The sequence below is a fragment of the Saccostrea echinata genome, unplaced genomic scaffold (genome assembly GCF_033153115.1).
Source record: "Saccostrea echinata isolate AGI-Se365-2 ecotype Australia unplaced genomic scaffold, CSIRO_AGI_Sech_v1 ptg000006l, whole genome shotgun sequence".
Taxonomy (NCBI): domain Eukaryota; kingdom Metazoa; phylum Mollusca; class Bivalvia; order Ostreida; family Ostreidae; genus Saccostrea; species Saccostrea echinata.
In genome coordinates, this window is record NW_026889755.1 from 14,801,163 (window position 1) to 14,827,575 (window position 26,413).

A 26,413-nucleotide genomic window follows, 5' to 3' on the forward strand; every position below is an offset into this window, starting at 1 on the left:
CAGTTCATTCTGACTTTTTGGGCAGAATATGAATTTCAGAAGATTAGTGTAAATAAGTTGCTGGTCATTCTAACATGTTTCCGCATTAAGTGAAATGATGAATACAACTATGTCACCTTTTAGATCTTGCATATTCCAAATGTAAAGATATTTATACTTGTAAATAAACGTGATTATGTTCAACACATGACGTCATAAGCGCAACATTTTGGCAATATAATTTAAGCAAACTTTGAAAATATTTAGCAAAAAACTAGCGAGAAGACAGGTTGATTTTTTTTATCTCAATAGTTTTAATTTTACCTCATCTGGATATTTTGAAATTCCTGACTAATTTGTCTACGTCTTTAAAAAAGTTATCCAACCTTTTTTTTCAAAAAACTCTTTTCGCACAATTGGCTAAAAAACGTCATTTTTCTATATATATTTCAATAGTAAAGCGTAAAAATAGTACTTTAAACTATACCGTGTTTACAGTAATACAGCATTAAAACTACGAAGACAAATTTAATAAAAATAACAGATAAAATGCTATAAATTCTAAGGAACATTATATCAAATTTTCAGGATATGTTTTCTCGTAAGATTTTTTATGCAGTAAACCCGCGACCTACCTTAAATCAGTCAAAAAATATATAGATCTTGGAATTTTTCCTTGTTCCTGTTTCTAAAACTTTGAATTGTTCATACTTGTTGTATGTATTATGACAGGTATTTCAGCCCCAGAGGGACTGTGGTCTAACAGTGCTAGTGAAAAACTAAACCAGTTTGTAGACCATGCTTTGTATGCTCGTCTAAAGGATCGTAGTGGGGACACCTTTGTTCTGTGGCTAATTAGGCCGGGACAGGACGACTACAGTGAGGATATTGATGTAGCAGAATACTTGGTATCCTGTGGTGTAGCACAATCCAAGTCCAGTGAAGGTATTTAACTGCATTCCTTTGATTTATTGGGTTTTAATGCAGGAATTGGGAAGGCCATCAAGGTCAATGGGACTATGGTGCAAATGTCAAATCTTTTTTAATGGGCCATTTTGAAAATGAATGGGCCATCTATATATTTTGATAGGCCATTTTAAGAAAAAAACGAAATGACAAACAAATGTGAAATACAAAAGGAAACCCTTTTCTTTATTAACCAAATTTTATTTTTCACGTATGCAGTGTAACACATTTAAAGAAATCTGTGAACAATATAATTTTCTTGTATTTTGGATCAATAACATCAAAATTTCTATTAAATATTGGAAATGAGTGAGGTAATGTACCTTTGTTGTTTTAAATAAAACGCTTCATGTAACAGGAGGCAGTTTTTGCCAGGTTTTAACCATTGAGATTTGTTGTATTAAAATGAAAGCAAAACAAGCAAGAAAGTCATACGAAATATATATTTCAAACTAACATTGCTAAAATTTGAATGCACACCTTGGCACCACCAATGTTTGATTTAATGCGCTATTTTCACTTCAGTGCAACATTGGTGCGTGGCTCAAGCCCTTCCCAATCATTGTTAATGGCTGAAATAGTTCATAATTATATATAAATAATAAGATAAATGATAAATATATAAATGTGCTACCTAGAAATATTTGTTGGCTTTCAACAAAGACGGGGGTTTGGTCGAGAGAGTTGTTTTGAAAATGAATTTATAGGGAAAGTTCACGGAAAGTAAAAATAGCTGCAAAGTAAAAAAGAAAATTGAGAGTTTTATCTTCTGGGGGTGTATTTGATTTATTAATTAACAATAATGTTGAGTTTGGTTGACATCAGGTATGAGCCCAAACACAACTCTGTAATCAAAAAGCAAGAACACAAGTCCTTTATATCAGTCAGCTTCATAAAAAGATCAGTTTAAATCATAAAGATCAATTACGTGTTCATTACAATTATTTTAATTTTTACATTATTCAGGAAAAATAATTTTTTAGATGAAATTTGACAAAACACTCTGCTTCACTTAGTTTTCTGCCTTTTTTTTTCTTATCAATGCTCATAAAAGTGAGAGAGTGTTCTTGACCTAATTTTGCAATACTTGTGTTTGAGTTGTTTTATTTTAAAAAATCTGGCTCCAGAGCTCCAACTTGTGTTCAAATAAAGTAAACTCTTGAGTTTTGTTGACAAAAAATGACTTGCTTTATGCATTGTTGCTGTATTGTTTTATAGTAATATTTGTTATTGATTATTTTATAATTTGATGTTGACAGATGATCAAGCAGCAGCCATTCAGCAACAGATTGCCGCCCTCCAAGCTCAGTTAAAGAAACTCGCCCCAAAGAAGTAAGGACGGGGACAGTAGCATGTTTTATATTTGCTTAAACAACTTAATCTTTTTCTTCTTTTTTTTTTTTTTTAAAGAAAAATTAAGTATGAAGATTCTGATATTCAAAATGACATTAACAATTACTATAAAAGTTCTGAATTAAGCAGAACTTGTATGTCAAAGTTGTTCTGTGACTTACCTTTATTGGATAATTAAGAAATAAAGCCCATAGAAGGCCTAGACAAACTTATAATAGAACATTATGCCTTGTACATATTGAAATATAAACAGGTACAAGCCAATGTATGACCTACCATTTTAAAGTTTGCAATATACAGAGGTCTACTTCTTGTTCAGAGGGTTTCCAAGAGAAAGGTCACGTTGAGTTTGGTTTCTTGTGTATCACTTTTTGTTTGATGTACTTAATAGAAACCCATTGATTTTCATTGTGTTGTCTAGAAAAATAACTACTGATTAGTTATTTTCAGCTTTATACATGTAATTATGTAAATATGCATTTTGTTCATGATTTTCTGAACCAATGTTCAGTATATTACAATTTATGATCAATTGGTAACAAATTGGAGAAGAGTTTGTTTTCATATTTGAGCATATGTACATGAATCTTTTGAGAGCTATTACATGTATCTCCAATGCTGAATTGTTGAAGTTGCTTATTTGCTGAAACTTTTCAATTACTTCGTTATTTCATTAACAATGTATTTTTGAGGTCTGAGTGCACAGATATTGAAAGATGTTGGAAAGTGACATATATTATGTTGCATTTTCCTTTTGAAACTTGCCAAGGAAGCAAAGTTTTGAAATTTGTTAAATAAGCATTGAAGAAATGCCTTTTATTTTATTTAGAGTAATTATATGTATGTTGAAGATTTTGTGAACTGTATCTTTTGAGGAAATGATTTTTTTTCTAAAATTTAGAAGGATTTTTTGTTTTGTTACATGAAGTACAATGTATTCTTTGATGAAATCAAGTTGATAAATAATATTATAATAGGTGGCCAGATAAAAATAGTTCTCCATCCTTTCAAGAAAAAAAGTCTTGTTAAAAAAACAAGAATTTTGTTTCTCCAAAAGTGAAGAACCTGCATATGCAGTCCTGTGTTATGTATAAACAGCATGTGTTGGAGTTTGTTACCCACGTCAGGTATATGCAGAGAAATAGTACTGATGGTCGCAAGGCCCCAAACATGAAAAGAACAGGGAGTTAAACATTATACATGTTAACCTCATTCTTGATGTCCATAAAAAGAAGTTACTGTATTTTATTTCCAGATGGCTGAATACATTTCCTTTAATCCAATATTTCCTTTAATGCAGTATTTTTCAAAATATTCATATTTACGCTAAAATGGGGATGCCTCTTACATCTTATTGAACACTCTTTTCTTAAATGGAGTTGGCTATTGTTCTGCTTTGTCAAATAGAGAACAAGTGAAATATTCCACATATTTCCAGTTCCAGTTCTTCTCCAGTGAAAAATACCACACAATGAGGGTCATTCTCCTCGGGAGATTTTCTAGAAACTTTTATCAAGGAAACTTTTATCAAGGAGTTGTCAAATTCTTTGAAGAAGTAAATAATTCCTTATATTTCTGTGTCTCCCCTAATGATTCTTTAATGATTGGTCTTTTTCCCTTCGATGGTATCTTTTGGTACTCTTTGCCAAACTGCTCTCATGGATGAGTTGGCCACATAAAAATGTCACTTGCATTAAGTGAAATATTCCACTTATTCTTTGATGTCCTCTTGTTGCATTGTCAGTGACAACATTTCCAAGTTCCCAGCAGATACTGGTACATTTTTATGCCTCGCCATGAATATGCCATGAATATGGCTAGGGTATATAGTGTTTGTCATGTCTGTCCTTTTGTCTGTCCTTCCATCACACTTTGCATTTAGCTTAGTTACAAAGAAACTATTCAAGATATTTAATTAAACTTCATATGCTGATAAACACTGATGAGGGCTATTCAACTGCATTAGCATTTTTTGACCTTTCCTTTGACCTTGACCTCACTTTTCTTAAGTTAGTGTATAGCTCAGGCTCAAACATTTTTACCAAACCTTACTTGCTGATACATACTGAGGCCTGTTCAACAGAGTGAGCATTCATGAGTGCTTGCTTAAATTCCTTATCCCTCTAACAGAAATGTTCGTGTGTACTCGCAAACATTGCTCTGTTGAACAGGCCTCTAGTGAGAACTATTCAATTTTCAACATTTTATTACCTTGACTTCACTTTTCTTAAATTTTTGTTAAGCTTAGTTTCAAAGAAACTATTCAAGATATTTTTTTTATCAAACTTCATATGCTGATACATATTGATGAGAGCTATTTAACTTCATAAACATTTTATTTTTTTGACCTGGACTTTTCCTTTGACCTTACTTTATTTGAATTAGTGATATCTCAATTTCAAGAAACTTAATATATTTGTATCAAACCTTATATGCTTGTACAAATAATTAAAAATGATGAAGTTCAGAATGGAAATTAAAAAAAAAAGATAAAAATATTCTGTACATTATGTCTTGCCAGTTAGGAAAAAGAAATACCCCTGTGCATTTTTTTTCTGTACAGTAGCTTAATTGCAGAATATTATTGTATCTTCTTTATCATTGGTTGACCACCAGATGTTTGAATGCAGTTTGACACATGTTATACATGTAATGAAAAAAAATACATGTACATGTATGTACAACAGAAAATTATATGTGTATGGTATGTCTTGTTAATCTGTTGGGAATAAGTATTTTTTTTATGTGCATGTGTGTTAAAATTACATTGCATTACTCTCTTGATAACTTGGCAGTTGAGTGATTGTCTAACATAGAACATGTACATGTATTGATATTAAATAATTTTCTTTCTTTTGCAACAGACTGTATTTGAAAATTTGGTAAATATTTCTTTTGCAATCAAAACGAATGCCCTGATTTGTTACCATCTAGAATATTGAAGTGAGTTATTTGTGGGTGTCAAAATATGTTAATACATTTATTTCATTTACCAAATATACATGTTAAACTGTTTGTTAAAAAATGTAAGAATGAGAATTTGTAAAGTTTTCACTTTTTGCATATCAGAATGCTGTATTTTAGGGGAAAACAGATTATGGAAAGAAAACATTTAAGTGGAATTTGTAACATAATGAACATGGGGGTATAAGGTGAAAAAGGATAGGTTCATGGAAAAGCCTTGTTCAGTTTTCTGTTTGCACTGTGTTTTCAAAGCAATGCTTTTATCATTAGAAAGTAATAAAATTGTATTGAACAAAACATTTTACAGAAAGTTGTAGCAACCTTAAACTATGGTACATGTATATCACCATTAAAGAAGTCAAAAGTTTTGACATATAATTGTACTTTTCATGTACGGTGGGTTCTTGATCACATATTTTTAAACCAAAAAGTATACACATGTATTTAGAAGATATTCTTAGTCTGGGGACAAGGACCCTAATAGCCCAAAAATATGGTAGAGTACATAGAGTAGAAATACTATTCAGTGTATGCTTGTCATGTTAGATGTATGTCCATGTTAGCTATTACATGTCTAACTTCTTCAATCGTCCAACCTTTAACCCATGTTCTTTGTGGAAGTTTGAAATTTTTACGGTTTGGCATCTCTAATGTTATTTGTGTATGGTCATACAATGATATAAAATGCTAATTGTATATGTGCCAAGTTATCTTGGAAAGTGAAAAAGCTGACACCATGGAAACATTTACAGATTACTAACCTTCAGCATTTTCTCTTCTTAAATGTTAGTAAAAGGTCAAAGATTCCACTTATTAATTCTTAAATTTTGATGAGTGAAGCCCAATCTCTGAAGTTTACTGAATAGACAAACTCTTAAACTGAATTACTGTGTTAATTTTAATGATCCAATACATGTACCATTTGAAATGTTCATATGCTTGCTTTGAAAGTTATAGACTGAAAATAAAACGCCACTATCCTTTCCAATACTGTGTTTTTTTAACTGAAAGTTATGACTTCAACCAAGTCTCTTGGATTTTTAGCTCACTGAGCTGAAAGCGCAAGTAAGCTCTTCTGATCACCCATTGTCCTTCATTTGTCAATCTGTCTATTAGTAAGTGAACTTTTCCTGATCGCATTAATAGAGGATGAAAGTTATACATTGAAATGTATAAGAAAAATCTTAAAATCTCCTCAAAAACCACTGGGCAAGAAAGGTGAAACTTATGTGGAAGTTTCATTAGGAAGTGGTGATTCTATATTGTTCAAATCATGATCCCTTGGTGTAAAGTGGGGCAATAATGGGGGAATGAAATATAAACGTACTATTAAGAAGAGTCTTTAAAATCTTTACCTCAAGAATCACTTGGCTAGAAAAGGTGAAACTTACACGGAAGCTTCCTGATAAGGGTGCAACGATAAACCGTTTGACGGTATATCGCGGTATATTTTTTCACGGTTCAATTCATGATACGCTAAACTGATATCGCGGTTCAGTTCAATCGGTCCAGAATTATCCGTTTTGTCCGTTTTATTTCCTTCTTTACTATTTCAACATTGCTTCCGCGCAAAACGTGAGGTCGCCGATAACGCATTTATGGCAGTTAAACTCATCCCCAGCATCTTACAGACCTCAGATTTAACACGGAGAAGGACTTAATGTGATTATAAGTTATAGATGTTAAGACAAATGATAAACCCTTTAGATCTATAAACGTATTCTTTGGTAATACACGATATTCCATCATGTGTGTATTTCGATGAAAATTCGCTGTCTTGTTGACTAAAACGTATTAACACAAGAAATATGACAACTGGTTTTCTACGTAAATAAAAGGAATAAAAGAATGAATGTCTTCCTTTTTCATTCCAATTTAAAAGGAAGATTATTAGGAAAGGTCCCCGTAGTTCCCTGTAAATGTTCATCATTGGTTTAGAATGTCACAACTCAAAGATCTACCTAACAATCCAATTCAAGTTAACAAAATGTTATTTTAATTATTATTTAAAAATATGAACATTTTGTATAACCCTGTCAAGTTTAAAAAATATGACAAACTTGAAAGACTTTTTAACCTTGTCATGTATCGTGATACGTATCGTATCGTGAACTGAATACCGTGATACGTATCGTATCGTGAGGTGTATCGTTGCACCCCTACTTCCTGAGGAAGTATAGATTCTTTTAAAATTGTTCAAATCTTGACCCCTTTGTGTAAAATTGGGTTCAGGATAAGGGATGAAAGTTTTACATTGAAATATATAAGAAAAATCTTCGGTAAGCCTCTTCTCAGGAACCACTGGAAAAGATAAAACTTGTGTGAAGGAATAGATTCTAAACTGTTCCACTCATGCTTCCGGGGTTGTGTGGCACCACAGAAGGGGATCAAAGTTTGGCATGGAACTAAATAAAAAAAATTAAAATAACTCTAAAGAAACATTAGAACCATTAAGAACGAGGGGCGGCATACGGCAGGAATCTAGGCGTACTTGAGAAGTGAAAATTATTGAGCTGTATTACAGATGTGATATTTTAGCATTCATTTGATGTAAAATAGTGAAATAGGAATGGTAAATATTGTGTCTTATTTGCTATGATATGCCTTGAAATATGGCTAGATGATTCATTTGGTACAAAATTTGACATTTTTACACGTTTTTCTATGAATCTGCTATCTCTGGGTCATATATCCACGATTTTAAAATGATGTATATATGTGCATTTTAACTCAAAGAAACGAGAAAACGCTTGTAAAAATGGAGAGAGCCCCGGAAACTATAAACAGGAGGCCCATGGGCCACATCGCTCACCTGCGCACATTAGCTTAGAAAAAGCAGAAATCATTTAGATATTGAAAAGCTTAGGGGGGCAAACTTGAATTTACACTACTTTACACTACCTCAGGATGCTTCCATATCAATATTACTAATCGTGGCTTTGCTGTTCTTGAGCAGAAAGATACACTACTTGAGGATGCTTCTATAATCAAATGACTAATCATGGCTTTGCTGTTCTCAAGCAGAAGATTTTTTTCAAGGTGATTCCTATATATTCTTATGTAAAACTTTGACCCTGGGGGGTCATAATTTGAACAAACTTAATTCTACAGTACCTAAGGTTGCTTCTGTATAAATATGACTAATAATGGCTTAGTTATTATTGAGAAGAAGATTTTTGAAGATATTTCCTCTATATTCCTATGTAAAACTTCGAGTCACGCCCTACCCCTAGGGGTCATGATTTGAACAAATTTGAATCTACACCACCTGTGGATACTTCTTTATTAATATGACTTAAAATGAAAATATGACATAAATTAAGCAGGGGATGTTCACTCCTCCATGGCACCTGATCCCACCTCTGATGTTTGCCCTGCTCCTGATTTGTATTGTTTGAATGGACTTTTGAGCTTGAATACTGTTCGTTATCTCCATATTTCATATTTCAATTTGGTTTCTATTGCACCGAAAGCGAAAGCAATTCTTCCAATGATGATGCTATCATGCATTTCCATTAACTGTTCCAAATTAGTTTACACACTGATGTTTATCATTTATGTGAAGTTGCTATTTTTTGTAACTGTTAAGATAAACAGACCTAAATATTACAATTTTACAAGGTATTTTAATGCAATAATGTGACATTTTCTTAATTAAGTGCGTTACTCTGTAGTCCGTCAAGCTGTGGTCAGCCGACCAAATCGTCGGTTTGACTGGACATTTAAACTATAAATAATTCGTACATTCGATTCCTACAGATCACTCGCCAAGTACGCCCATCTTCTCTTCAAACATTCCCCTGTTGTGTGAATTTAATTTTTTTTAATTTTGGATCCCGGGTTAGGGTTTGCTAAACTCAGGATCAAATTTGAAATAATGCATGTATACAGGAAAAGAATATTTTTATCCCCCTAACTGCAAAGCCATGTTAGTCATAATGATACTAAAGCATCCTCATGGTGTGTAGATACAGATACCCCCTAAGAGTTTTGGTGGGGCAATTATATGGGGTCACAATTTTTCAAGGGAATATAAAAATCTCTTTAAAATCTCAAGAAAAAGCAGGACTAAAGTTACACAGGTGGGCATTGTGGCCCATGGGCCTCTCGTTGAATTGCAGATTTTCATTTTCAAATTGTTTTAGATGCATATTTTGGACACTGTGAAGCGTTGGATAATCAAAAATGTGTCCTTTGATGCATCTTAAGACCTCTGAGTATGTAAACCAAAAAGTAGGTAACAGTGACCTACTTTTGGAATTTCATGTCAATATATAAATATTTCGGATTCTAAGAAGCTTAGAATCATCAAACGTTGTCAGTTGATTCATCTTATGTCATCTGAGTATGTCAACCAAAAAATAGGTCACAGTGACCTACTTGCTGAATTTCATGCCTACATGTATATCTAAATATTATATATCTTATAATAAGAGGCTTAGAATCATCCAACTTTGTCAGAACTTGGAATTTCAATGTTTTTTCCAAATATTTTGGGTAATAAGAGGCTTATAATCACCAAACTTTGTCAGTTGATGCATCTTGGGTTCTTGGAGTGTGTCGACCAAAAAGTAGGTGACAGTGACCTTCTCTTTGAATTAAATCTTTATTTGTTGTCAAAGTCTTTTACCTTGAATACTAAAGAGGCCTAGGATTGTCAAATCTTTATCATTGGTGCATCCTTTTGCCTTGAAATATGTTGACTCAAAGTATGTCAAAGTGAACTTCTTTTTGAATTTTGCAGCTTTTAGTTGTCAAATTGTTTTAGAAGCATATTTTGACACTATGAAGCTTAGGATTCTCAAACTTTGTCAGACGATGGATTTAAAGACTTCAAGGTGTGTCAAATACAAAACAATAGATAACCTTTGCCTACTTTTTATTTGACACACCTTGAAGTCTTAAAAGTTTTGAAAGTAAATCATTATAAAATTTAATTTAATCATGATTCATTTTCATTTTTTTAAAGCTAAATATCTTCGATACAAAGATGCCCAAAATCATCAAACGGTTAATGTATTTTATGGTATTGAAGTAGGTCACAGTGACGTGCATGCATTGTACTTTCTAAATTTTATCGATTAAGATTCCAAATCTTTTAACGTATATATTTTGAACACTATGACACGTAAGTCCTAGAGTGCCACTAGAAAATTATACAATACAAATGGAAAATTATACAATACAAATACAAAAATATACAAATGAAAAATTACACAATAAAAATGATAAAATATACAATAAATGGAAGATAAAAGAATACAAATAAAAAAAATGTTCAATACAAATGAAAAATTATACAATACAAATTGAGGACTGAATATTGCAACGTTTGACATGCCATAATTTAGAGAGTTATTTTTCAAAGCTTTCAAAATTGAGCACCCTTTAAAGCTTCAAAATATATTATTAAAGTAGGAGCTACCGTTCTAATACACTGTGCATGGTGATTATAGAAAAAGTCAGGAACATAAAAAAAATTACTGTCAAATAATGTACAAAACACTTTAAATGGATTATTGAACAGATTATTTACTTGCATATTTCATACTTCTAATTTTTAATCAGAGTATTAAATAGTAGTTTTAGACATTCTTTAAAGTCAAAAAAGGCAAATTGAAAAAAGATAAATAAATAAACCTGACAACAAAAGAATGAATATCGATCTATATGATCGAAGAAATGAGCTGGGCCAGGCAAAGATCGCGATTTACCTGCATTACACATGCTTCTATAGACTTTTAAAAAAAAGTTTTTAAAGTTTAATAAAAGTTTTTAAAGAGTGTCGATATCGATAAAATTTGTATTTTTTCCCAGTCAGGAATCGAAACAGAAGTTTTGAAAACGGAAGTTTGGTAATTATGTCTTTGTTTTGTTTCTGCGAATAATTGTATCTCAACCTTTCAAGTACAAGAATTTTTCAATTAAGTAAAGATGCATTTTTGTTTAAGAAATTAATTTTCTTTATCTGAATTTCAAAGATGCACAGTCTTTGTATTCATGTAATTTCAATATTTGAAATTTGAAGATATATTCTTGAATAATTGACTGAAATTTATCTAAGTTTTATCACATAAAAATTTGATTATACTTCAGCTCTAGGTACATGTATATATAGTGGAATTATTGACTCAACATTTATCGTAGTTCTGTCACATAAAAAATCGATTAAACTTCGGCATAGATGATTTATCACATTAAAAAAAATATTATACTATAAAACTTTAAAATGATTTAATTACAGTCAATCAATTTGCGCTATAGGAAAAGCAGTTTCAAATTATCAAATCGCGCGGTAGAAAAATTGCATGGTGAAAAATTGTCTTTGAAGATAAAAACTGTTTCTGATAAGCATATCTTCAAGGCGGAAGTTAAATCTTTATTTGAAAACATATTTGAGTTTTTTATGCCAATGCTAGGATTAATATTGAGAGGTCAAGAGCCATCATTACTCAATATCAGACCAACTTGGAGTGGTGTGTTTCATTCTTTCGCGTATTTTGGACTGCGACTAATTAATCTTGACTGTGTTTAAAAAATATGCTATACATTTCTAGGTCTGATAAAAAGAAAGATTTCTTTCGGAAATTTTCATACAACACATATTTAAATACATCACGCATATATAATTGGGCTTTTTTTTTTTGCTAAACAACTTAAGCCTCAGATAGAACTAAATGAGACAGAAGTGTATTTTTCCTTCTGAGCCAAAGTTTGGGTTCAGAATCTGAACATAATAAAATCTAAAAAAAATCCAGATTTTGTTCTTCATGGAAACAAACCAGTGCCGTGTGACTATGACAAGAACTCTTTTTACATAGATACAATTCAGGTATGAATCAAATAAAAAACAAGTTTCACTCGATGCTAAAACAGGGGTTTCCAGTAATTTCACCTATCTTTAAATTGTTATTACTTTTTGTTACTTATATGCAATTCTTTCGATAAAAAAAAAATTCACAAAAACGTTGTTTACAAACACGCTCGATTAAGAAATAATTACGCTTTGACGTCATTCTTTTGTTTTTTTAAATTGTCTAAAATTTCTCATGATCCAATAATACAAAGCAGTATTCGTGAAAGCATATTATCAAATTGATGTGAATTTTTCTATTGTTTTACTTAGGACCTTTTTTGGCCCTGTGAATTTCTGAAATATCAAAAATGCTCCGTTTTAGTTGAAAATACATTTCATTTCACTTGGGCCCTTGGTGACTGCATTATCTATTAAAATGACCTAATCCTCTTGCTAGTTCAAGTATTATGATTCCATGATTTTCGTCATTATCCTTAAATTGATAAAATCCTAAAAGTTTCTTAAAAAATGGCCAAAAATTTAAGTTTTTTTTTTTTTTTTTTTTTTTTTTTTTTTTTTTTTTTTTTTACATTGTGTATAGACCCGAACCTTTGATCTAAAATGTTGAATTATATAATGAAAGTACTGCTTATAATCTATGTTTTATTTTTTGGATCGCGGGGTGGGTTCATATTTTAATCCTTTGCTGATGGTGCTCAAATACACCCAATTTCTTAAAAATTCATGAACTTTACAATTTTAAAAAGTCTGTTTTTCAATACCTGGACTCCAAAAGGAAACTTTTTTTTCTAATAAAAGAAATGAAAGTACTTATTGATGTTTGAAATGGGATAATGGGAATTGGTCAGTTATTTGGTATATGGACAGGGCCATTTTATGGAGTTTGTGAACCTAGCTCTTTTCTGTTGCTTAATTATCAACCTCTTCCAGATATTTATTTTCAGATTGTTTCGATCCGAACAGCTAGTCTAACAGTTTTTTTTTTTCAGATTTGGCATACATCCGTTACTTAAATAATCTATGCACTACTGGAACGAAATGTTATCAACGAAGTTCAGATATATTAATTTTAAATACAAAAATACATAAATATAATTAAAGAAATCACTAGTTTACTATACGCTTTCGACTGAAAAGACGACAAATGTTAAATCTATCTTTCAATTGACTGAACGTTACCGAGCTGAGTATGAAAATCTGCTTTTGGTGGTTAAATAAAACTAAAATACAAATCAAAATGGAATCACTGGGCCTATATTTGAAACAAAGTAAAGGGACTCGCCTTATTCGTTAAGGACGTGATGCAATCAACCTTTTTCCCCCAAAAGTCATGAAAATAACATCTTACGTCATGTTTATATAAGTAAAATGAATAGGTAACACCGAACAGATTTTTATTTTTCATTTAAAGTTTCACAATAATGTCCTGTAAAGTGATAAAAAGTTGTATAGATTTATAAGGGTGATTTTAGAAAAGTAAAATTTTGAGCATCATAGAAAAGTTACAATTTCTTGATATTTTAGAAATTTGATATTTGCATCATTTACAACCAAAATAGGTCCAAAATAATACATCAATCCAATCATCTATATATCTTTGTTCCTATCATCTGTCCTTAATTCATTTGTCAGTCATAAATGTACCCAATTTCATCATCTATTAATTGGCCTCTTTAAAGATAATACAATTTCATATACCCGATGTTATTTCGGCCAGGTAAAACCTAAATTTAAATTTGTTTTAAAATTGAGATTTCATGTTTATTGCTGAAAGAAAATATGACATATACAATTACATGGGTCATCTTTATGTATGGTCATAATTTACCTATAAATTGACAATATAAAGATTCAATTTTCACTGGTACATGTACATGTATAAGTGAACAGCAATGACCACATATTCTGATATACTTATGGGGTTAGTTTAACAGAACCAGACAAAAACTTATAATTAAGATCATGTTAATACCTTTAAAAAGGCTTTAAAAAGTGAGCAAATTCTCAAGTCATTGTTTTTTTAATAAAAGATTTTAACATACTTTCTGTCAAATTAGGACTCATTTTCAGAGTTTTTGGTTAAGATGTTCTCTTTAGAAAAGGCATAGCTGTTCAAAGAAAAGTTTAGTTTATTAAGGTAGACTTCAAGGCAACATTTTTAAAAAGGAAAAAAATTGTGCATGTAAGAACATCCTGCCCAGGGGGGTTAAAGAGGTAAAACGCACAACACGATACGAACAGGTTTTTCTGTTAAGTCATTTCAACTTTTATTGTTGAGCTATTTATATGAAAAAGTAATCATCTAGAACCTTTCCAATTACATTGTTCATAAAAGAAAAATCCAGATTACTAGTATACTCTACCTGTAGGCCTTACCTATTGTTCTATTGATTGATCCTTAGTGATTCTAAAACATTTGATCACTTTAGATTCATTTGATTTTTAAAAAAGGGAAGATAAATTAAGGAAGGCAATTGTTAGATCTTGGATGCATTGGACCAAGGTTTTATCTGGTGATTCTGAAATAGATGTACTCAGAGTCTAATGATAGAACACTTAGTCATGGAGTTACATGCACTAAAGAGTCTACTGTACTGAATATTTTCTTAAGTTTTTCATGGTACTTAAAGTACTTAAAATACAGAAGCAAAATTCACATGTGTATACTTTTCAGCAATATTTCGCTGTTGCCTAACTATAATTTTTTTTAAAAAATCTACTTACAATACTTCGTCAAATATTGTCAAATCTTGAAAAAACTATTCTATACCATATCAAAGATTTTGAGCCAATTTTCTTGCAACTGCATGCATTTTGAATGCACAAATTTTCGCATGCATTAGTTGTGGTCTGATATATAATTTGGTTTGGGGAAACATAACGTATAAAATGGGGGATAAGTTTCAATCTAGTCAAACTTTACAAAATTGTACTACTTTAGGTGTGACCGGTCGACAGGGGATGCTCACTTCTCCGTGGCACCTGATCCCACCTACTGTTTTTGGAGGTCCATGTGTGCTCTGCTCCCGATTTGTATTGTTTTAATGCACTTTGAGCTTGAATACTGTTCGTTATCTCCATATTTGATTCCAACTCTTCGCCTTGTTCCACCTTGTTTTATTTATCAAATCCACATTTATGAAGAAATACGAGGAAAATCACAGTCTATTATTTAAATGATGTTAGTTTTTCCTTTCCCTTTTCAATCTGTTAACTTTTGTTAGGAAAGAACTTCCTTAACAATGTGATCAATCCGGGGCATGCAGATAGTGTTCTGAAGTGCAATTATTTGTGAGACATTATGTAATATTGGGAACAACAAGCATTTTCGATGAAGAACCAAACGCGATTAATAATCCGAAATAAGAAAATGATAAGAAATTTTATTAAAATAAAGAACTCCCCTCTTCTTTATTTAAAAAAAAAAAAAACAAGCATTCAAGATAACCTTTTAACACTTGCCATAAGAAGGTTCTGACGTAACATTAAAAATATTACCCTTGGAAGAGATATGGCTTCGTACACACCCCCAACTTCTGGAAAATTTATAGCATTTGGAATAGCAGTATAAATGTATCCTTACAATATGTCGATTCTGTAGAGATGCACAAAGACATGTACCTAGGAAGACACGTAGAGATGACCCATTGTTCAGATAGTTGTTATAGCTCGCCTGCTGGATCCCTCTCTTCTATTCCAGGGATAGCACCAAGAAGGCCTCTCGGATACAACAGTTCACAGAATTTCTTCAAATCATTCGCTCCAGGTAATGTTGCTGATTTTAGTGAGAGTAATGAGAGCACAATCTTCCTAACCTTACACGGTATCATTTTAACTTAAAGACACATGATACAAATACATGTAAAAAAAAAATGTATGCCTGGAGTGGTACAAATATTTTGGACCTATTTTGGTTGAAAATGATGCAGATATCAAAATTCTGAAATATTAAGAAATTTTAAACTATCATGTTCAAATTTCTATCTCTCTGCAGTCGTCCTAATAAATTTAGACATTTTTTTTAAAATTACTATATAGGACATTATGGTGAAGTTTTAAATGAAAAATTAAAATCCGTGTGGATAAACATACTGTATTCATTTTACTTATATAAACATGACGAAAGTTATTTTTATCATTTGTCCTTAAATTCTTTTTGCTTCTTCAATAAGGCCACTTGCTACAAACAAACCTTTTCTTTTCAAAAATGTATGAAAATAAAGATAATAAATATATGTTTATATACGTAAAATGAATAAGTTTAGTAGGCACGAAAAGTTTTATTTTCTTTTTCAAAAACTTCTCAATTATGTCAAATAAAGTGATAAAAAAATTCTATAGATATATAAGGACAATGACAAACTTTGAGAATTTCGAACATCATAGAAAATCTACAATTCTATATTCTATATTTAAGGAATTTGATATCTGCATAATTTAAAAGTGAAATTAGTCCTTAAATATACACCAATCCATGCATCCAATTTTTTGCTTGTAGCAAGTGTCTTTAAAGAACAGACATAGCTGCATCTTTGAAGTTAAACATACATACATGTGTAGTATTGTTTTACTTGATCTTTATCATTGAGTGTTTAAACTGATTTTTTACCCTTAATTTATTTAAGCCATAACGTATTTCAACACTTTTATTTATAAGACATATTTATTGAAATCAAACGTATATTACAATTTCCATGGTTGAAAATTATTTTTTTTAATATACATGACACAATTTTTTTTTTATATAAGTCTATAAAAAGATAACAAGAAAAATTAAATCGAATAAGTAAAATTGGGGTCACAAGTCCCAGTTTCTTCAACAATTATTGTTAAAGCTCAAAGAAATGAAGATAAGAAAACAAAAAGCAAAGAATTCGATGTTGATATTCTTTGTTGCGTTTTTGTAGGAAATATACAAACGGATATAATAGTTGTCGTAAGTTAAGTGCCAAAATAAGGTTTTACGACATACCTTTCTGCAGGTAAAATCTTGCTAAAATATGGTTCATATTGATTGACAATAGGGAAAAATTATAAATTTTACTTGATCCTTTTGTTTTTTACGTAATTTTCAGTTATGAAGTTTTCAATGTTGAAAGACTAATTTAAAAACATTAATAGTTTTAGAAGAAAGACTCAACAGGTATAATCTAGAGAAGCTTAAATAACAACTTTACAAGGATAGCAAGTTTATAACTACTTCAATCATTCTATCGTAGGAAAATTATATTTTTGTTAAAAGTTTAAGTCTTTTTCCCCCTTGGGCAATAAGTTCTTATTCAACCATTTTCAAATATTATAAGAAAAGGAAACTTTGTGCATATAATATGCAAATGGTGGAAATCAACATACACTAAGTATCATTAATTGAATATATCTATAAATAATATGCAGATGAAGGGTAGATCTTTACAGGTCAGTAGACTTTCTTTACAAATATATATATATATATATATATATATATATATATATATATATATATATATATATATATATATATATATATATATATATATATATATATATATATATATATATATATATAGGGATGTCAAATCGGTCAATATTTGATAATCGGTTACTCGGACGATTTTCCGATCGAGTACCCGGGTACTCGAAAAAAATGTGTATACATGTAAAAGTTTGTTGGTTTTATTGAGACCTGTTTACCCCGTCGATGTTTTCTTCCGTTTAAAATGCATGTATATAAACATCGAGCCCAACGAAAACGACTTTGTGGTGCTTAAACAAACACACAATTATTGCAAAATTCATGCTTTACAGTTGTTTAGGAAGACATTTTGATCAACGTTTGTAATGATTAGACTAGTGAAAGAGTCTTGTCTCGTGATCGCGAGTCGTTTAAATATTATTTACATTTCCAAATGTTTTCTTTGTGATAACTCTGAAAGTTAAGTAGTTTAGTTCTTGATACTAGTATTTACAATTTCACCCGTCATGCATTAATTATCCCACGTTTCTAACTGCCGTTGATGTTCTGGCACACCCAAAAAAACTAGACAGTGTTTCTTTAAATATATGGGTTTTCCCCCGTGTATGCAAAATTTACTATGCACGGCTTGCTTTCAACATTTAAAAAAAAAAAATCTTTGGTTATTTTTAAATATTTCTTCACTTTTGAATTGGTAGCGGTATTTCTACGTATATCCGATTTCGCTACCGTATGCTAATTAAATAATCTAAGGATAATTAATAGATCATAATTAAACGATGTTCATTGAAAACATATAAATAAAGCCATGCATCCAAAAATTAGGGTCACAAGAGGTGCATGAGAACATGTGTACGGTGTGACTGGTTACGGTAATTACTGTATATGCATGTACACAGCGACAGGCGATAACGGGTATTAACTGGTGAAGGTGACGCTAATTACTGTACAGAAAAGGACAGTGCATATTTAAAAATCAATTTTTGATAAGTTTTTAATAAATATATGCACTTTGAAAATGAAAAAATATTTATACATCCGAGAAACCGAGTACCGATTTTAATATTCGATGCTCGGACGTTCGAACGAGTACCCGGTTAACCGGGTACTCATTGATATTCCTTATATATATATATATATATATATATATATATATATATATATATATATATATATATATATATATATATGACAGAACGAGTAATTTTTTTGTGTGTGTGCAAAATTGTGAATTTCAGATATGTGTCAAAAGACCCATAACAATCGCAGTTAATTGCTCAAGTAATTGAAATAACTGTTGTTGAATTTGTTGGATACAGATTTTAAAATAATATATACAACAAATATTCCAATGAATTTTAAGTTAGATTTTAATGTTAAAAAATACGCTTTTCAAAATTTATCAATGAAGTGAAAAAGTAATTTTGGAAAAATTTGGAAGGCCTCTAAAATGAAAACTGGTAGAAATTATAAGAGAAAAGAAGAATATTATTATTCATCCTTTTGTAAATATCATTTGAAATTGGATTGTATATATGAAAAGTTAAACAAGGATGATTTCAACAAAACAGGTTTAACAAATAAGGACAATAAATAAATACTATTTAAATGTTGCAATATACATGTGAAGAGAACAGCATTATTCAAATTAATTTTAAATTCTTCAAGTTTGCGCATTCTTTACATACAAATTTTAAAAATATTTTTTTCTTCATCATTCCCACCTATGCATTTTGATAAAATACATGTAGCTTTATTTTACTATATTATTAAGTTTCCCAAAAGAACATTGTTGTAGAAAACTGGGGAAATATATCTCAAACTTAAGTTAGTATTACCAACATGGTTCGATGTCTATGTTCAGATTATTTCCCAATTAGATGAAAAACGAAAAAAAAATTCCATTCCTGTGAAACAAAAAAAAAAAAACAAAAAAACAAAAACAAAAAAAAAAAAAAAAAACAAGAACAAACAAACAAACCAAAAAAAAAAAACAAAAAAACAAAAACAACAACAACAACAAAAAAAAAACAACAACAAAAAAAAAAAATCAGCAACGAACAAATAATCACAATAAATCTCCCCGTTCTGTTTTAGGTATATAATCACTAAAGTATGTGGACTTCCTCTATTCACAGAATACCTAGACAGGTGTGCCAGGTGTATGACTAGCTCCTGCTATGATTATTACTTGACATTTCTTGTAAATAAAATCCATTTGACCTTCGAAATCCATTCAAAGACATATAGGTACTGAATTGACCTTTACTTGCGTGGGTTTGGCAGAAGTTTTATTGAGATTTATAAATGGGTGTATTTGGAATAGACGCCAACAGTTTTTAAGAAAAAAAGTTGTGCTCTCTATGCTATATAGTGTTTTAAAACTTTTTTTTTCCATTCTGGACATTATTTATTGCTTCAAGGTGAATGTATCAAGAATCAAGTTCCTATTTGCATGATATAGTCATCTGTGAATGACGTCAAGTAAAATTTATAATTGTTTGCAATTTTCTGTCAATTGTGGGAGCAGTAATACAACAGATGAAATTTATTATTGTTTGCGATTTTTATGTGAATTGTGGCGGTAAATCAAACATTTTTTGTGATTATTTGCATTTTTTTTTTTTTAAAAATTAAAGCGTAAGTCATACATTTATTTATTAGCTAAAGGTATATGTGCCATGATCAAGTCCCCATTGGTATGGTAATATTTATGATTGTTTGCTACTTTCTACTTGTGGTGGGCGAAATTCTTTAAAAAAAATATTGCTTTACTTTCTAACCTTTGTAAGACAGTCCGACTAATTTATAAGGCATAGTTATGATTGTTTACTATTTTCTACAATTAGAAAGAGTAAATTTATACACTTTTATATACTTTCACAAATATTTAATCATCATGCATCATATTAACATATAAGTATGATGGTATTAGTTGAAATATGGATTCCTTTATTGACACAAAGTATGACTTCAATTTATTATTTATACTTCAATTTATTTATTTATTTAGACTAAAAAGAGCAAATGCTGCTCTCCTTGTTAGAAATTGAAGATGCCTAAAAAAAGATGAAACAGTAAAACCGTAATACACGTAGTTTGCGTAGTTTGTGATTGAATAAAATCTACATTAAAGACACTTTACATAGCTTGTTCTTTAAGTATTCATTAACCAAAAAAAAACCCACCTTGTAATATTGAAAAAAATCAAGCCTCTATCTGATTGCTCTCTCGAAAGTCGAGAGAGTAATTCAAAGTACCCATGCCTATTGAAATTAAACATTTATTCTCCCAAACTCCAGAAACCCTCTTTTTAACATCATTAATCACTCAACTTCTCATAATTTAATGTGGTTTCATTAATTGTCATAGGATCAACTTCCGTGGTTTTGACAAAAATATTTCTTAATGCTTGGATAGCTTCCTCATCGTAATCTCTTTAGTCGTTAATCAAGTAATTTCGTGGTCTATCTCAACTACTAAAACAACAATTATTGGTGTTCAAGGGGAAAAATGATGAAACCACATTGCTAGTATTTGGATGTTTTGTCGAATATTAACAATATTGATCGTTGATTGAATGTGTGTTGTTTTACGTCCCGTTCGAGAGTTTTTCACTCATAGAGAGACGTCACCATATACCGGTGAAGGGCTTCAAATTAAGACATTTACTCGGTATTCAGGGCCATTGAGCAGTGAGGGTTCTTTATCGTGCAACTGCCTACCGTGACATGGGGCCTCGGTTTTTAAGGTCTCATCCGAAAGACCGACCCGCAACTTTCACTGCGATGTACCGACGCTTGGCGAAGGAACAGTTACTACCCTTTTTTTTTTTATCGACTTACGTCAGTCGTAATCATGATTCGAACACACGACCTCCTTCCGATCATGGAGGGAGCGCTCTACCGACTGAGCTACCGTGACGGTCTAACGATATTGTAAACGATATTGAAAGTATCCTGTTCCAATCTGCCGGTATCCAACTGAAATTTCTTAAGTTTTATCTCTGCAACTAATATTTTAAAAACATTTTTATTTTCTTACGTTTAATCTCTGCAACAACCAAATGATGTTAAAAGACATTTTTTTTATTTTCTTAAGTTTAAGCTCTGCAACTATGTAATGAAAAATAATCAAAGTCATGAAACATTTGATAGAGTTTTTTTAAGTTGGTTCTGTGAAGTGAAAGTCTTACAAAGAAATTCATATCTTTCCAATCACTGAACTTTTTCCAGTTTCATTTGAAATTCAATAAATTCTTGTATAAAAAATAAAGACAATGCTAAATGTAGATGTCATCCGTTTTTCAACAAAGCCTGTAGCAACACACGCTTTACTGTTATCAAGTGAAACACGGAAATATGCCTACAGAAATAAAAACAACTTGAAGGTATTCCAACTTATGATTTAAAAACTGGATCTTTACAAAATAGATGTCAAAGTTTCGGTTTTATTCAGAGATAGGTGACAATACCTTGTTCGAGACATTCCTAGCTTACTTCAGATCTCCTAGAAATAAATAATTCTGTTTTAATTTTTCAACTGAACGTTTTAGCTCTTGAACATGCCAAATTAAATCTAATTTTGACAAAACTTTCAATAAGTTGTGCAAAAGTTCTTTATTGGTAACTTTTCTGTTTTCCCAATTGACTTTGTAAAAAAAAAAGAAAAGAAAAAAGAAAACAACAAAAAGTCAAGTGACGGCTCCAAAAACGACTGATGAATTGTAGACTGGACTGGAAAAAAGACAAGAATTTAATCAAGACATAGTGGACAGTTGATGATTTATTGACCGCTTTTAAGTATTATCTTACAGAGTATTTTATCTGAAAACGACCATATTAATGGTGAAGTTGTATGAGCATTAGCTTATCAGATTTCAGCACTTGTTCCGTGCTTAAAAAGAGGCTTAAAAATTCTCACATATATCTTCTTTTAGTGGTCGCCAGCATGGCGCAGTGGTTAGAGCGTCTGCTCTAGAGTTGCGAAGTAAGGAGTTGATCCTTACGTCGCGGGTTCGAATCCCACTGTGGGACGTGGAGAACGGTCCTTCGGATGAGACCGTATAAACCGAGGTCCCGTGTCGCAGTAGGTGCTGGCACGAAAAGATCCCTCACTGCTCAATGGCCGTAAGTGCCGAGCTGAGTATAGGACAAATTTGCAGCTCTCCACCGGCAAGTGGTGGCGTCTCCATATGAGTGAAAAATTCTCGAGAGGGACGTTAAACAAAATACAATCAATCAATCAATCTTATAGTGTCTTACTATTTATACTTACATGTATGTGTCAAATATTAATTTCAAAGAATTTATATATAAATAAGAAAGATACAGTCATTTTAGTATTAATCAATCAAAATTCAGCTCAGGTGCATGCACGTCCTTGCAATAAGATATTTTACTGCCATAATGGAGGAACGAATATGCTTATCTAATAGTATGCTCTAAATGTCTTGTTTTGTTTCAAGCTAAGAAACTTAAAGCCATATTTATTTCAAAAGCCTGCTCATACATTTATCATGTTTATCGTAGGGAATGGTTGTATAAAGTGTTGAAAAGTCGTACGTTTTCATGTTATTGATTTTGGAAAACAAATGTGATTTCAAATTTCCTAAAAGTACCTTGGAGTTTTTAAGTATCCACATCTGATTAACGACACCTCTCAAATATGTTTCTGTACAGTACTCCTGAAGTTTCTCCCTCACTGCTGTTAATATTTTTGTGAGGAGTAAAGAAAGTGGCTTGGTAGAGCAATTACTAGAACCCGCTGTGTATTTTTGTTTGTAAGGATTGTTATGTAGTTTTTGAATCCAGTATAGGTATATGAATTCAAATTCAATTTGGTTGTTGGGTTTATTAAAATATTTAAAACTGACTTGACTTTGAAGGATTTCCTCCTGAGAATGGGAGCTATGGGTTTAAGTTGGATTACCACTTGTATCCTCAAATCCAAATTCCTCTAAATACAATTTAGATAGTCTAATTCTTCTTTTTGACTTCTGATTTCTCGAAGACAGAAGGATAGATGGTTTTCATATTGCACCTCAATTGTTTAACGCAAGATTTCAACATCCATCTTATACTTTTAATTCATTCGGACAATGTGTCACGGTCTTCTTTATATTTGACCTATCGTCTGGCATAATCTCCGAAAGAATTCATGGTACTAATAAAACTCTGACGCCACTTGAAAGATGGGGGTTCACTATAAAGAAGAACATGAACACGAAGGAGGATTATGTTTCAGATGTTCGATATCTAGGCACTTTTAACTTTTTTAGTGATTAAAAAGTTTGATAGCACAAGTCGATTAATATTTGTAAGAAATACAAAGTGTGGACTTCAACAAGACTGGTCCTTTTGTGGCAAATTTTAGGTTTAAGGACCAGCCTTCTCTTCAATAAAACGTGGCAATTGAAAAGCTTGTGATTAGTAAGAACCCAGCCTGTAGTATGGTGTTGAAGAATCCAAGTTCGAACTTTCTTTGGCCTTTACAAGTGGTCTATTTCCTGTAAACCAACTATTAATCATCTTTTATTCGCGAATTGTCAGTTTGAAATCAATCCGCGACAATTAATTTTCGCGACTGAGGAAAAATTCTCTACAAATACAAAGCAAAATAAATGGTTCGCGGCGATAACTATTCGCGACTTAAAGTAGGTTGCGAAACTCACGAATATATCTCCCAAGCGAATAAAAGTTGGTTTGCAGTAAATCTTTTACAGGGATAGAACAAAGTTTGGTGCGGATGTGATGAGATGGAGAATTAATTGTTTATTTACATAAGGTAATAGTGAATCAAAAGAGACATTGTGTATGTATGTAGTAAGAATATTGAAAGACCGATGTCCATGCTTTCGCTTAAGTCTATGTATATTGTTAAAAATCAAGTCTCATCACATTCACATTGCTACACTGTGGACTTGAAAGAACGCTATCGTCATTGTCATTGCAAACATTGAAAAATCAGTGCCTGGTTTCCTAATCCAATATTCTTCTCGTTGCCTACGGAAAGTTGTTCTTAACGATGGGCTATTAGTTTGATGGTATTTTTTTTTCTAGAACAACAACTTTCATAAAAAAATAGAATGATAAGATAAATTGAAATGCTTGTATAGAAGCTGCTAGCCCTCGTTGTTAATTTGAAATCTATGTCCCGATATTTTCCTATTAAGTGAACCCTTGGTTTCAGCCCACAGAGGGTACACATGAAATATTGATTTCAAGAAATTTGGAAATCATTTTGGCTCAATGATTATGTAAGTTATATATGTTTTATTCCTAAATGTTTAAAATCTTTATTAAATAGAAACGTGTCTTTTGGTTTCATGTTGAGAGCGTTTTAAATCCAAACGTCGAAACGTTTTGATTCAGTGGAAAAACCTTACCCTGTGCCTGCCTAACTTACAAGTTTGTTTATTTCGATCCTTTTGAACGCGTTATGATTTATCCCCTTGAAACAGTGTACTTTCATTTCATAAAGAAAATAAAGAAAGTTAAAAAAAACCAACATGTAACCCATAAATGTTATGTATCGAACTGAAGTTAATTAATGTTCTAAAATGATATGAACACTTGCAACTGGATAACAGAATAGTCCGTGCACTTGCACGCAAAATGGTTACATGTTTGCCCGATGGAATTATTTGTGATAAATAATGATATCTCAGCAGATAACGAAAACTCTTTAAAGGAAAAATGAGCATCATTTCTACTACTTGGATATATATAAATATTTTAAACATACATGCAAGTCATCTGAAAACACAACAGGTGACCTTCCAAGATAATCATACTGCAATCACTTACATTGTACATGATGCGGTTATTTTGCTGACTACTGTTCTTTCTTTTGATTTGCTTTCATTGTCTCTTCAATCATGAGTTAAGTCCAGCGATGATCTAGAATAATTGATTGTGCAAGCCTAACATCGAGCACTAGTTAGTGTAAATCATAATGGTTAAGTATAAGAAATTGAAAAATGGCACATAATTTAGAGGTTCATTTTTGAGATAAATAAACTCTATGTTCCTGATTGATGACGATCTAAGTGTGGCGGTACTATGGTGTTTAATTTTTAACTGGTTCTACGGAATTTAACGGTGGCGGGGCCACCACTATAAACGGCCCATGGAGGCCATGATTGGAATGGAATCAAACCCACCCTACCTATACCTCAGTACATAAAACATAATGAATACCTCTTTTGTGATCTTTACCTTTTACATTTTCTAGGGGCCAGTGTGCGTTCGGTAAGTTTTTTTCTTATGCTTAAGGGGTTAAGTCCATTCATGATTGTTTTCTATGGTAGAAAAATAATGCAGTTACAAACTTTAATGAAAGAATTTCGTTCTCGTGGTTTTCATTACTTCAAGTTTATCTCAAAAGATAAAAAACGGTAGGGTGATAAAGCAGGTATGAAGTATGAACAGACACAAATACCTGTCATCGGATTGTATTTCATGTCCTTTTTTTTTTTTTTTATCAGTATTCAATTGTAGGAACCTAACTATTTTTTGACCAACATATGCATACCAAAAAGGGGACAAATATTTGATCACGAAAAATTTGAAGTGCTGTGACTTTGCTTTTCGTCTATTTGTGGGAGGCAGTCAATGGAGAAAATTCTATAGCTTGCATTAATTACACAAGTCTGGACATATTTGTATTATCGAAAGTGTAATACATCAACATTATATGCTGACATATCTTCCAAAACTAGTCTGTTTTAAATATCTTGAAAGTGAATACTTCTAGATAAAAGTTATTGATTTCACTAAAAGTAGACCAAAGAGTTCCTGTATCCCACCTGAGTGAAATACCAAACTATTTCATAAATTATATTTGATATTTATTGACAATTATTTTTTTATGTGCAGAAT

General features: G+C 31.4%; 2 protein-coding genes across 2 annotated transcripts in view; both read left to right on the forward strand.

Moving 5' to 3' along the window:
- LOC133180425 (tudor domain-containing 6-like) overlaps window positions 1-5,921 on the forward strand; it is a 30,830-nt gene extending 24,909 nt beyond the window's left edge. The window contains exons 24-25 of the mRNA XM_061314955.1: window positions 712-924; window positions 2,205-5,921. Coding sequence (XP_061170939.1) covers window positions 712-924; window positions 2,205-2,281 — 290 coding nt within the window. The 3' untranslated portion in view covers window positions 2,282-5,921. The remainder of the gene's footprint in view (window positions 1-711; window positions 925-2,204) is intronic.
- A 9,773-nt stretch (window positions 5,922-15,694) lies between these two features.
- Window positions 15,695-26,413, forward strand: part of LOC133180271 (chitin synthase-like) — a 33,919-nt gene continuing 23,200 nt past the window's right edge. Inside the window, exon 1 of the mRNA XM_061314813.1 lies at window positions 15,695-15,845. Coding sequence (XP_061170797.1) covers window positions 15,695-15,845 — 151 coding nt within the window. The remainder of the gene's footprint in view (window positions 15,846-26,413) is intronic.